The following is an 11,532-nucleotide window of genomic DNA, read 5'->3' on the forward strand; positions in this document are numbered from 1 at the left end:
ATCAAAGTCTTCATATACCAGTACACCCCGGAATTTCGACGATCTCGAATAAGCGCCTTTGATTATTCGCCTATCTGTCACTACAATGGCCAACTCGTCCCTTATTCCTCTCGACACTCTGACCGAATACGCTACATTCAAGAACCTTCTATATATCTCTGGGGGAATTATTCTGTTCAAGATTGCGGAGGGTGCTTACTATCCTATTCGCAAACTCTTTTCCCCTCTACGTGAACTACCTGGCCCATCCAACGAGAGCGTTATTTTTGGTAACCTCAAACGAGTATTTGCGGCCCCAAATTCGGTTATACATGAAGGATGGCTTAAGGAATATGGGTCAACCCTAGCATATCGAGGCTTCTTGTCTGTAAGTGAATCTTCTGTGCTTGAATTATAAGCATTCACATAGTGCAATTAGTCCTATAGATTATTCACAGTGGATCCCCGTGCTCTTTCATAGTGAGCCGAACGTCTATACCTGTGACTTAGGGCGCTCAACTCTTGTAGCATTATGTCGCAACCAGGTTCCTTCCCGAAGCCCGAGAATGTTAGGCGCAGCCTTGCCGACGTACTAGGTGAAGGTGAATATTTGCCATTAGAGGACCACGGACTACGCTTACTTGGCCGGTAGGTCTACTCTTTGCTGAAGGAGAGACACATAAACGCCAGGTGAGTGACGCCCCCCAATTCCTAGCCATCGGTTCTAACACTCATTTAGCGCCGCATAATGGTCAGTTCTAACGTAAGGTTTATTTCTCTCATTGATGCCAATTCTTATAGAATCCATCTTTCGGCCCTGTCCAAGTTCGTGAACTAGTGCCAATTTTCTGGCAAAAATCCAACAAGGTAGAGTAAGAAAACTTCTTCTCGTAAAGGTTAATTAACCTTTCACTTGACCAGCTAAGGGATGCATGGGTAAACCTAATCAAATCCGGCCCCGAGGAGCACACCATAATAGACGTGCTATCTTGGCTCAGTCGCGCCACGTTGGACATCATTGGTGTCGCTGGTCAGATATATTTCATAATCTGCACTGAACACAGTTTACGAAGTATGGTTTTTTTTATCCAGGTTTTGACTATGAATTCGGTGCCTTGGATGGTAATGACGAAGATGAACTTTCCAAAGCGTTCAATAAAGCATTCGAGTCTGGACAACATTTCAATACACTTGCTATTCTACGAGCATTTGTCCCGATATTCCGTTTTATTGTGAGTCCACGTTATATTGGTTTGATGTGATATCCAACCTCGCTGCCTTTGTAGCCAGATGAACTCAGCCGGGGGCGTGCTGCCAGTATGGAAACGTAAGCGGACCTATTAATTAAAAATACCGCCCTTCTAATTTAAGTCCAGAATGCGCCGGATTGGGATGAGGTTGATCTCCGAGAAGAAAGATGCCCTTGAGCACGACTTGAAAACCGGTTCAACCTCACATGGTCGGGACTTACTCACACTTCTGATCAAGTCTAATATGGCCCATGAGAACGTGTCGTATAGGATGTCAGACGATGAGGTTTTAGGCCGTGAGTTCAAGCCTATTCCCTTACCACAAGCCGAAAATTCTGACGATCGAAACCAGAAATATCAACATTTATTACTGCTGGCCACGAGACCACCAGTACATCAACAACATGGGCCTTGTATGTACTAACAAAGCATCCCGAGGTGCAGCGCAAATTGCGCCAAGAACTGCTTGAATCCCGCCTCGGAGAAGAGCCAAGTATGAATGAATTAGACAAGCTACCGTACCTCGACAACTTCGTAAGGGAGTGTCTACGCGTGCATCCTGCGGTCCCTTCAACTGTCCGTGAAGCGGCCCATGAGGTGAATATACCGCTTTCCAAGAGCTTCAAGGACCGTAATGGTGTGGAGCGGACCTATATAACGTATGTGCTCGCGCAGTCTCTACCGTGATGCCACGCTCGATTTTCTAAATTCATATCGCAGCATGCAAAAGGGTGATGCTGTTTTTATCCCGATTTTGGCTATGAACCGCCTGAAGGAAATTTGGGGAGACGATTCTCATGAGTTCAAGCACGTATATGCCATGATGATATTGATAGTCTATTAACCAGAACCCTTGCTTCAGGCCTGAAAGATGGGATAATTTGCCCGAAAATGCAAAATTGATGCCCGGTGTGTGGGGACATCTCATGACGTGAGCGAACCATCAACTTGGATTTTTCTCCTTTCCCTGACAAATGTTATACAGATTTATACACGGAAACCGCTCTTGCATTGGGTATAGGTTTGCCGTAATCGAGTAAGTTAGTGTGGCCTTTACATGGCAACAGCTTACCTAGTGTAATCAGGATGAAAGCCCTTCTTTACTCACTAGTCCGAGCTGTTGAGTTTAATATTGATCCCAATATCGAAATAGAAGCCAAGTCATCGTATGTAAACGTTCACCCTACGAGGGCAAAAATTTGGCTTATATGTTTAATAGGATCGTTACCCGTCCAAGGGTTGTATCCCAGCCCGAGAAAGGAAACCAACTCCCCCTCATTTGCAAGGTCGTAGCCACCATCTAAACTAGCAATCCCAGCCTTCCTGTGATTGAATTGAAAGGTTTCATTCAGCAAGTTACCAGAGCTAACCATAATCTTGTGCCCTTTGAATCTAATTTCGGAATAAAACATGGATTTACTATTAGTTTCGAGTCCCGCTTTACTACATGTTATATGTATGTGCCTTTTAGCAACCCTACTTGAACTACTTGAAGGAGCGTGTATATCGTTTCGAGGGTCTTATTTCATTAGCAGATTGTTTAAGTGAATATAAATACCTACGAAACCGCCCATTCAACTCACCCGTACGTCCACGTTGCGTTCTTTCCCAACCCGGACAACTTCACCGATGATTGCTTCTATCTCCAACGGACGACGTGTCTCCATATCAACGAGCATACTGGGTTTGTGTGTGCTCGTCTCCCCTGGGCGGTGCAAAGCGGCTGTATCCTCGATCGTGCCTTCTATCAATGAAGACGGAACCGCCTTTTCTGAATATCCGAGGGCTCGGGCGACCGATACGGCCTCTGCACAACCAAAACTATTTCGGCCCTGGCCTACCATAATAACGTTTCACTTACCTGTTAATATTTTTATTAAGGTTGGGCGTATCTTTTCTGCAGTCTCTTCCCAGAAAAAAGCAGGACAAGGCTGCCTTATTAATGTGGCGAATGCTGCAAAGGACAAATTCCTGGAGATTCGGTTAGCACAACGGAGAATGATTGACTGTTATGTTTACCATAGGTTCTTGGCAAATTTTTTGCGTTGTATGTCTGGCACTATTTCGATCTCTCCATTTCCAGCCCTGATAAGTTGGGCGAATGCCTCCAATTTTTCGACTTCTTCAGGCGTATTCTTCGGGTCATCGTCCACCAGTGATCCCGGCCGGTATACCCCGCATACAAGCTTATCCTATAAGCAACCAATTATCATCTGTGTCCCGGCCGAGATATACTTTCAGTTGTACTCACAAACGGACCCTGTTCGACTATGTCCCGGCCTCCAATCAGGTTCGCCTGAATATAAACTGCGGCGCTGAGCACCTGTGGCTTGACTTTCCAAGAGGACTCTACCACAACATACAACTCCTTTTCTACCCCCAATCCATTCTGCAGTATTACAAAGGTCGGAGAAGGGTATTTTTGATAATATTCTTCAGTTAAGAGTGGAGCCAGAATCCGAGGAGTAGGGTTAACGTCCGGGAGTGCTTTGGTAGCAATCAAAACATATTTGTACGCTCTGTCCGCGGCCTCGGCCACACTGCTAACGACTGTCTGCTAGTAAGTGCCAGAATGCTGTACACCACGTTATTTACTACCTCGATCGGGCTTCCACCCTAGAATATTACCGTGCTTTTTACTTTTGATATCAATTCCCTTTGCTTAATAGTACATGGTAAGTCTAAGTTCAATATACCTCCCGAAGTTAACCTTGACTTACTGGATACCTTGTCGAAATTTCCTCGGGCAATAGCCGTTACCCGTACGTTTGGTGTCTTGCTAAGTATTAATGCATCTGGATGGGGGTTGGCCTCAATGAGATAAAAGAAATTGAACTCTTACATATGACCCCTACAGCACCGAATCCAACGAGCAGGATGTCATCACGATCCATCGCAGCGGCAGTGAATTCGAGATTCTAGGATAACTAACATTCTGACTCGACTTTTCATTGGGTTTGTCAGCCGGGCCGCCGGGCCGTCAGACAAGGTTTGTAGACCGCTGTTTGTCTTGTCTGATGTCTGTGGCTCGGCAACGTTCCTGTTCTCGCAGCCACATCCTACTTTATAATACTAAAATAACGAAAGATTAATACAATCAACATGAATTATAGATATGACACGTTTAATACTCACCTCAAGAACAAAGGCTACAGCATAAACCATAGCAGCAGTCCTACCCTGGCGTATTTTCTTTCTCTCTGATGAATTCGCTTTACATCCGGCCCATAAATTTGTGCATCTCATACCCACATTTCATTAACATATCTAATCGAGTAGTAACTCGCAACCCGGATGAGATGTGCCTCCGATATCGATAAGATGTATACTGCATCTTTGAGCACCATATACAGAGACTGTGCATCAGTATATAAAAACTAAACTGCCAAATGCTTCATTGGATACCATCACCGGTGGCAACCGCTATACCACTGTTCTAATTATACAATAATGGACCCGAACTGGTTGATTCGACTACCAAAGTAAACCCGTCAAATAAGAAAATACTACCGGTTATAATGTTACACACCGACAATGTCAACTCCAACCTGGAACTGGCCTGGGATCAGAATTATCCATAGTCTTGACTACGGAACAAGCCTCAGCCAGTCCATCGTAGGGGCCATGAGTCCTGAGATCCAAATTCGAGCTCGAGGTAATTGGTGCATAGCGCCAACATATGAGTTTTCTGTAGAGTGTCTTTAACCAGAAATCTATTAACCAAGCGCCCGGATCCCGCAATACGCGTATATCCATATGATCCCAATTTGTGGATTCAATAGCCAATTCGAAAACCCTGGGTGCGAACTTGAGCAAATCCGAAACTTGATCACACCCCTCAAATCCTGTTACGGATAACGTTCCCACATTAGAGGGCCCGAAGAAGGCCTTTAGCTCGCTAATCGTGTAAGGCTTTAGGCTACCTGCGCGTGCATCATCGAGCCAAGTCATCAACATATTAAGTGGTTTTGGGCCCGGTGCAATCCAACGAAGGAATTTTCCTATCATTGCTTCGTCGTGCATTCCAACCGCAAAGGTTTCAAGCTCGTGCAGAGCAACAGGGTGAACTGGGGCGGATTTGGAAAAGGGGGCGCTTGGCCAAAGGTCATACTCCAGGATACGCAGCTGAGGACTGGCCTTCAGAATGGCGACGAATTCAGATTCAAGAATCGAGTTATCCCGGTGGTCTTGTTTCCAAATTAGGCGAAACTCGGTCAGCCTATGGTAGGCTCTGCTTGCCCAAGGAAAACAAAAAACTCCATCGAGACTTAACGTATCGCAGCGGGATAGAACGTCCTCGGGCACTTCTCGGGCAATTCCAGGTCCAAATGCAGTGTCTTGGTGTGTGCTGCAGATGACATAATAAATTCGAGGGTATGAGATATCGGCTCGCTTATTGACCCAAGCTGAGAATCGGAGACGCACTTGAGTATCGGATCCACTGGGTGCTAGATGTGAACGAAGAGGGGTAACTCATCGGAGCTTTCCGCGTAAGATTTGGCGCGAAGAACCATCTGCCGGTTGAGGAAGGCATTGGGAGATATGTCGATATGAGTCTAAAGGTTGCGTGAGCTAATCGCAATCTGGTGCCAAAGAGAGCAGACGTGTGATGGCCGTTCGGGATATTTAGAAAATTCAATAACTCCATTGTCATGCTCCTTGAGCATTCGTCGTCAGCAAGAATCAAATGGGTAACATTCAGGAGTATTGCCGGGTGTAAGAGGCAGATGCGAGTGCAGCAGCGTTCCTAGCCTGGACAATTACAGATTTTGCTTTGTGAAACTCCGACTTGTAATTGGGTAGTACCTGCACTTCGTCTGATTCTTCCTGAAAGCCCTTGAGAAATATAGCATTTCGAGAGGTTTTCGCCGTGTGATTCTTGAATAGTAGCACAAACTCGAACATATCGATCCAAAGCGTCCTGAAGAAGACTGCTGGCGGCGTCAAGCTCCTCGATTGTATACAAGATCATAAACAAGTCGCTTAGGCGAAGAGGACGAATGATACGGTAGTAAAATAGGTAATCTCATGGGGTCTTCCAGTTGGGTGTATAATGTTGTTTTTATGACTCAGCAGATACGGGCGCCACTGAATGGAGGGCGTTGGTGATACTTGATCGAGAATTTGCAAATTTATGGAGCGCCGCGCTCCCGACGTGCTGTCGGCGCTAGTCCCAAATCCCTAAGAAAACATGTTTGCTCTATCTTTTGAGTCCTTGGCATTCGATGAGCACCAAGACTAGTATCAACATACATTGGGATTATGTCCATCAACGCGCCAGAGTACAAGCACAACCAAGGCGATAACAAACGCATTAGTAGCATTAACGCACCGAGACACGGAAACCAAAAAAAATATAATCAAAATCATAAAAGCCCATAGCAATCAAAGCTAGCCACCCAGAATCGCTAAGCTACAAAAATTTTCAACACTAATTACAAGGCGAACGGTCAAAATTATAGGTATTAAAACTCAAATTATTTCATCCCAGTCGATCTCGGTGTTTATTGACAATTCTGGGATATTTGATGTAATTCCAGATAGTTTGGCCATATCGCAGCTGTAGGCTCCTGCTATGGATAACCGCTTCACGTTTGAGCGACTAAGAAAAGCTTTAATTTGATCCATTGCAAAGACTCTCTGATAACCGGCATCACGAATCAATTCCATCAACACAGTAAGCGGCTTTGGACCAGGCGCGATCCATCGTAACAGTTGCCCCATTGAGCTCCCCCCTCGTACTCCAAGTGCAAGTGTATCTAAATCTAACAGCGATAAGGGCTCAGTAGAAGAGGAGTCAGGAATGCGCCCACTAAGGCAAAGGTTAAATACCAGGACCCGTAAACGAGGACTGCCATTCAATATATCAACGAACGCAGATTCCGGAATAAAACATTCTTGAGAGTCGAAGTGTGGCATTTCACATTGAGTTAAACGAAGCTCGGTCAGACCATGATATGCTTTGCTTTCCCAAGGAGCAAAAAGGCCATCGAACGAGAGAGAAGTGAAACGGAATAGGATGTCTTCAAGTTCTTGTTCTGGTATGTCCAGTAGTACGGCTCTATAAAATTCTTCGCGATATTGCCTAGCAATAGTCCCGTTGCGAGCCGCCATTATTCTACAACAACCGTCTTCATCAGCGCCACCACGCACGACGAGTCGAGACAGCGCTCCAGGTACGCAGTTTCTAAGACAGCTATTGAGTGCTTTTCGGTAAAAGTCCGAATATTCGCCGTTGATGGTGAGGCTAAGCGTTCTGGTGCGTGCTGCCAATGATGATATAAGTTGGATAGCGTGAACCGTGGGGTTATCCGAAGGTCCGGGCAGTTTACCAATGTGCCCGTGACCGAATGCGTATGCAGATTCATCGATGTGGAGATACAGGGGAAGTGGATCGGACCGTTCTGCGTACGCTTTGGCACGAGGAAGAATTTGTTGGTTGACAGCGGGCTCAGTGTAGAGATCAATGTGAGTCCAGAGATAGCGTGAACCAAGTGCAACTCGTCGCCAGCGGGAGCAAACGTGTGACAGCCGGTCAGGGTATTTAGAGAACCAAGTCTCCCTATAATCGTCTTTCTCCTGACTGGAACATTGTTCTCCAGAGAGAACGAACTGAAAGATTTGAGTAAGGATTTCGGGAGGCAGGTTGCTTGCGGGAGCGAGAGAAGCGGAGTTCCGAATCGAGGTAAGTGCTACCTTGGCTTCTTGAAACTTCGACTCATAGTCGAGTAATGAATGTACCTCTATCTTGAGTCGATTCGTGAAATCTTGGGAAACAATGTTGCTTGCGCGTTTCGTGACGTAGGACTTCTGAATCACAGAACAAACTCGAAGGTAGCGGTCCAACGCGACTTGGAGCAAGCCGCTCGCGGTGCCAAGCTCCTCGATTATACTTTCCATAAGACTCCTGTGTGCGAAAGGATGCTATGAAAGTTGTATAAAAATAATTAATACAGTGTGTGATATGGTTGCTTCTTTTGAGTCGATCGTGATCGAGAAATCTCAAATTCACGTGCTGGGGCCGCAAAGCATAAGCCGACGTCAGCAACCTAATTAATCCAAACGTAAACGCACGCTGATATATGCGAAGTAAGCATGTCTACCAAACATCAGTGTATCGGAACAATGTTTCTGTTCGGTCGAGATTCCAGTCAACTTTGTGATAGTCTAACGTAACACCTGGCAAATGAAATCTTAGATCAAACTTAAAGAATTTATCCACCAAATCGATTCATTCAACCGTAACGTAAGGCATGATCCACAAACACACACATATAATACAATGGAAGACACAGAAGTAGGAGACGCTCAAGCAAACCTAGACACGGCGACTCTCGAGCTGCTCGATTTCTTGAATGTTTTCTTTGTCAAAGGAACCTGGTCTGGGGCTTCCGGGAACGCCACCTTCTCCAGGCACTCCTTCGTGCATTACATTCTCGGCTTGCTTTTGCTGACGACGTCTGACTTCCTCTGGTTCGAAAACTAGACATCCAGGGATTCTGCGTCAGAACTACATTCGAGAATGTGATTTTGCAATGGACTTACGGAACGTCAGCTCTTCCAAAGTTCGGCCAGAGGTTTCTGGGAACATAAAGAACACAAATCCGACCTCGAACATAAGCCAGACACTTGAACTCGAATGTCAGGATACGCAGGGACACATTGATCAGCACTCTCACCAATAGCTAATATAATACTTCCATCCAGCATTTGCAATTCCAATTGGGTTCACGTACTGATTGAAGAACCCTGCCGCACGCCCCCACCACTGGAAAATAGTGATGCCGCGAGAGCGCACAACGAATGGGAAGAGCTCGATGAGATAAGCTTTGTCTGAGTCAGCATACAAAACTAATAATTACGGCATGCGCACGGCTCACTGTATGTTAGGGCATTGTATCCCATATTGTATGCGGGAGAATACAGGAAAATCATCGCCAATACTGCGTGAGAAGCCTCTTTGCTGCCCCTTGTGGTGTATAGAGCCGCTGAAGTTGTCCACCCCACGTACACGCAGAGCAAGCACATCGTGCAAGCAAGGTACATCGGCCTGCGCTTAAATTTGTACACTGAAAGTGCCCATATGGCTTGAAAACGGGTGTTAACCTCGGGAATCAACGCTGGAGTATGATTACTTACTGCCATTGATAAAACCCCAGCAAGTGTTTGCCAAGTTGATTTGGTTGACGGTGCGGTTGTTCGTAATGCCAACTCCCTCCAGAATACGCTTCAGGTAGTAGCTAAATAGCAGTAGATGGGTTACAAAGCACTCTCACCACATGATAAAATAAAAATGGCACTTACGAGATCATACCGTTACCGCTCCATTGAGTAAAAAGACCAAGGAAAGAGGCAATGATTAGGCGACGACGCATACCGGGAGTCGCTATCAGCTCTTTCCAACCGCGCTTGGAGTTTTCTTGCTCGATCTTCAAAGTAGACTCAATTTGAGCAAACTCAGCCTTGACAAACTCGGAGTCACGATCGCCCTCGGCGTGATACTTGACTAGGATCTCAAAGGCATCATCACGCCGACCCTGGGAGATGAGCCAACTGATAGTAATGGCTTCAGAGATGAGCCTTCGGGCTAATATTTTATTACTTACCGAGGCGATTCAGGAATAAAGTAGATGAAACCAATCTGAAGGAAACTGGGCGCAGCTTGAAGGAGACTGGGGATTCGCCAGCTCCAGTTGCTCTTTATGTCGAACGTGCCTAGCGTTACACCGGCAGCAATAATGGCACCAACGAAATAAGAAGCATTGAACAGCGAAGTCATGACGGCACGTTCTTTGGGATAAGAAAGCTCTCCGATCAAGGTCGAAGCTGCGATAATGGCGAACGGAATACCCAACCCAAGGACCCACCGAGACATGACAAACATTGGGTCTTAAAAACCGAGCTATGGTAAGCAACTTAGCTAAGTAGTAACGCAACTATCGCTTACAATTGATGGAACTCGCTTGAAGTGCAGCGCCAATAATCATGAGGAGACTTCCGAACAGCACAGCCGTACGACGCCCCAGACGATCGTTGACCATGGGTACAAACGGAAGGGCACATATAGCTCCCAGAGAGTACATCGAGGACATAACGCCGAGTAGATTGCCTCTTGGGCGACCGAAAACTGGAAGGAAGAAATGTTAAATATCATCCAACTTTGGTGATTCTTATGCTTACATTCGTCCCAATATGTGACTCCCTGGAGACCGTTCATCATACTCGAGTCGAATCTACGGAAGTGACCAAACTGTCAATATCCATAGGAATGGGCCGTCATTACGTTGCTACGTACCCACTGGTCATCTCGACACCCATACACGTAGGCAATAGCAGGAAGTATAGCTTTCGAAGATTCGGTTTGCTATACCAAGGTACTTTGTCTTGTTCGACATAGCGAGTGACCACAGGGTCCGCAGCTGCCCCGCCACCATGAGTACCCCCGCCTGCCATTGTGTCTTTCGATGTGTGGGGAAGCGGAGAACCAGGACCTTCGCAGAGATACTGTTTTATACCTCTGTCAATACCGGCACATTGGAAGCTATATTATCCGTACGAACCAGCTGGAGGATGTATTAGTAATACATGTTTTACCATCGAAGGCTGCCAAGCCATCCCAATCAACCGAAGTCTAACCGAGGGCACGCTTGGTATCACGAGAAACCCAACCGACACGGTGATAAGTCCATTCCTGTTCGTTATTCCGGGCGTGATGTCAACGGGATTATCCGTTTACAGGTGCGGTTGGGAGATATTTGTGATGAGACTGGCCCTGGACCTCAAGACCAAGCAGTGACTAAGCACCAAAGAGGGGCGTGTCGGCAACGAGTTCCGATAATAACAGCGATAATGATGCGGCTGGCTCGAGTGTGTGATCACTCTTTCTAACATGGCTTAGCTGGTTTGTTTGGGACGTGGGCCGGTGGAGTGGACACACGGTTGTACCTGCATCTGTGGAAGTATAGGGCTTGGTTCTGCTTCTAAATGATGGTAAACGAGTTTATATTGGTCCGTGGATCTGACTCGGCAGGATCTGAAAGACTTGAGGTTGCTTCGCCGAGCTGTGGCGTGGTCTGCAAGTTTATATCCCTAAATTGGGCGGTATCAGACCAAAGTATAAGCGCCATCAGGGTGCGAACTTGCTGACGTCAGGTGTCCAAGCAAGCGCCAACGAGTTCCTCTACATGTGCGTACTGAACCTATTTACTCAAACAGGCCCTTGAAGATCCAAAGCTTACAAAAGTGAAATGGTGGCATTATCGCAGATTCAGCTGGTTGTCTACCTATACGGTTCTAAAGTTAA

General features: G+C 46.3%; 5 protein-coding genes across 5 annotated transcripts; 1 reads left to right on the top strand and 4 right to left on the bottom strand.

Annotated features, from left to right (window-relative positions):
- Positions 1-85: 85 nt before the first annotated feature.
- RhiXN_10774 (cytochrome P450 family protein) lies at positions 86-2,533 on the top strand (the record flags this gene model as incomplete). The annotated part of the gene is made up of 16 exons (XM_043330590.1): positions 86-367; positions 419-459; positions 508-581; positions 632-669; positions 719-730; positions 781-846; positions 901-1,009; positions 1,072-1,211; positions 1,266-1,306; positions 1,356-1,525; positions 1,582-1,888; positions 1,950-2,030; positions 2,092-2,160; positions 2,215-2,265; positions 2,315-2,395; positions 2,449-2,533. 16 exons carry the CDS (start codon positions 86-88, stop codon positions 2,531-2,533), a joined length of 1,647 nt encoding a protein of 548 aa, XP_043185935.1.
- A 270-nt stretch (positions 2,534-2,803) lies between these two features.
- Positions 2,804-4,123, bottom strand: RhiXN_10775 (2-dehydropantoate 2-reductase; the record flags this gene model as incomplete). Its single annotated transcript, XM_043330591.1, has 7 exons — positions 2,804-3,036; positions 3,091-3,200; positions 3,249-3,421; positions 3,481-3,779; positions 3,828-3,890; positions 3,950-4,024; positions 4,072-4,123. The coding sequence occupies 7 exons, from the start codon at positions 4,121-4,123 to the stop codon at positions 2,804-2,806; spliced, it is 1,005 nt and encodes a 334-aa protein (XP_043185936.1).
- Positions 4,124-4,766: 643 nt separating this feature from the next.
- Positions 4,767-5,896, bottom strand: RhiXN_10776 (uncharacterized protein; the record flags this gene model as incomplete). Its single annotated transcript, XM_043330592.1, has 3 exons — positions 4,767-5,670; positions 5,703-5,785; positions 5,834-5,896. 3 exons carry the CDS (start codon positions 5,894-5,896, stop codon positions 4,767-4,769), a joined length of 1,050 nt encoding a protein of 349 aa, XP_043185937.1.
- Positions 5,897-6,701: 805 nt separating this feature from the next.
- RhiXN_10777 (F-box-like protein) lies at positions 6,702-8,129 on the bottom strand (the record flags this gene model as incomplete). Its single annotated transcript, XM_043330593.1, has 1 exon — positions 6,702-8,129. The coding sequence occupies one exon, from the start codon at positions 8,127-8,129 to the stop codon at positions 6,702-6,704; it is 1,428 nt and encodes a 475-aa protein (XP_043185938.1).
- A 418-nt stretch (positions 8,130-8,547) lies between these two features.
- Positions 8,548-10,682, bottom strand: RhiXN_10778 (Sugar (and other) transporter; the record flags this gene model as incomplete). Its single annotated transcript, XM_043330594.1, has 10 exons — positions 8,548-8,711; positions 8,775-8,857; positions 8,909-9,056; positions 9,110-9,316; positions 9,369-9,469; positions 9,534-9,782; positions 9,836-10,118; positions 10,177-10,356; positions 10,410-10,462; positions 10,525-10,682. The coding sequence occupies 10 exons, from the start codon at positions 10,680-10,682 to the stop codon at positions 8,548-8,550; spliced, it is 1,626 nt and encodes a 541-aa protein (XP_043185939.1).
- Between the last annotated feature and the right edge of the window lie 850 nt (positions 10,683-11,532).

Source organism: Rhizoctonia solani, chromosome 14 (genome assembly GCF_016906535.1).
Source record: "Rhizoctonia solani chromosome 14, complete sequence".
Lineage (NCBI taxonomy): Eukaryota > Fungi > Basidiomycota > Agaricomycetes > Cantharellales > Ceratobasidiaceae > Rhizoctonia > Rhizoctonia solani.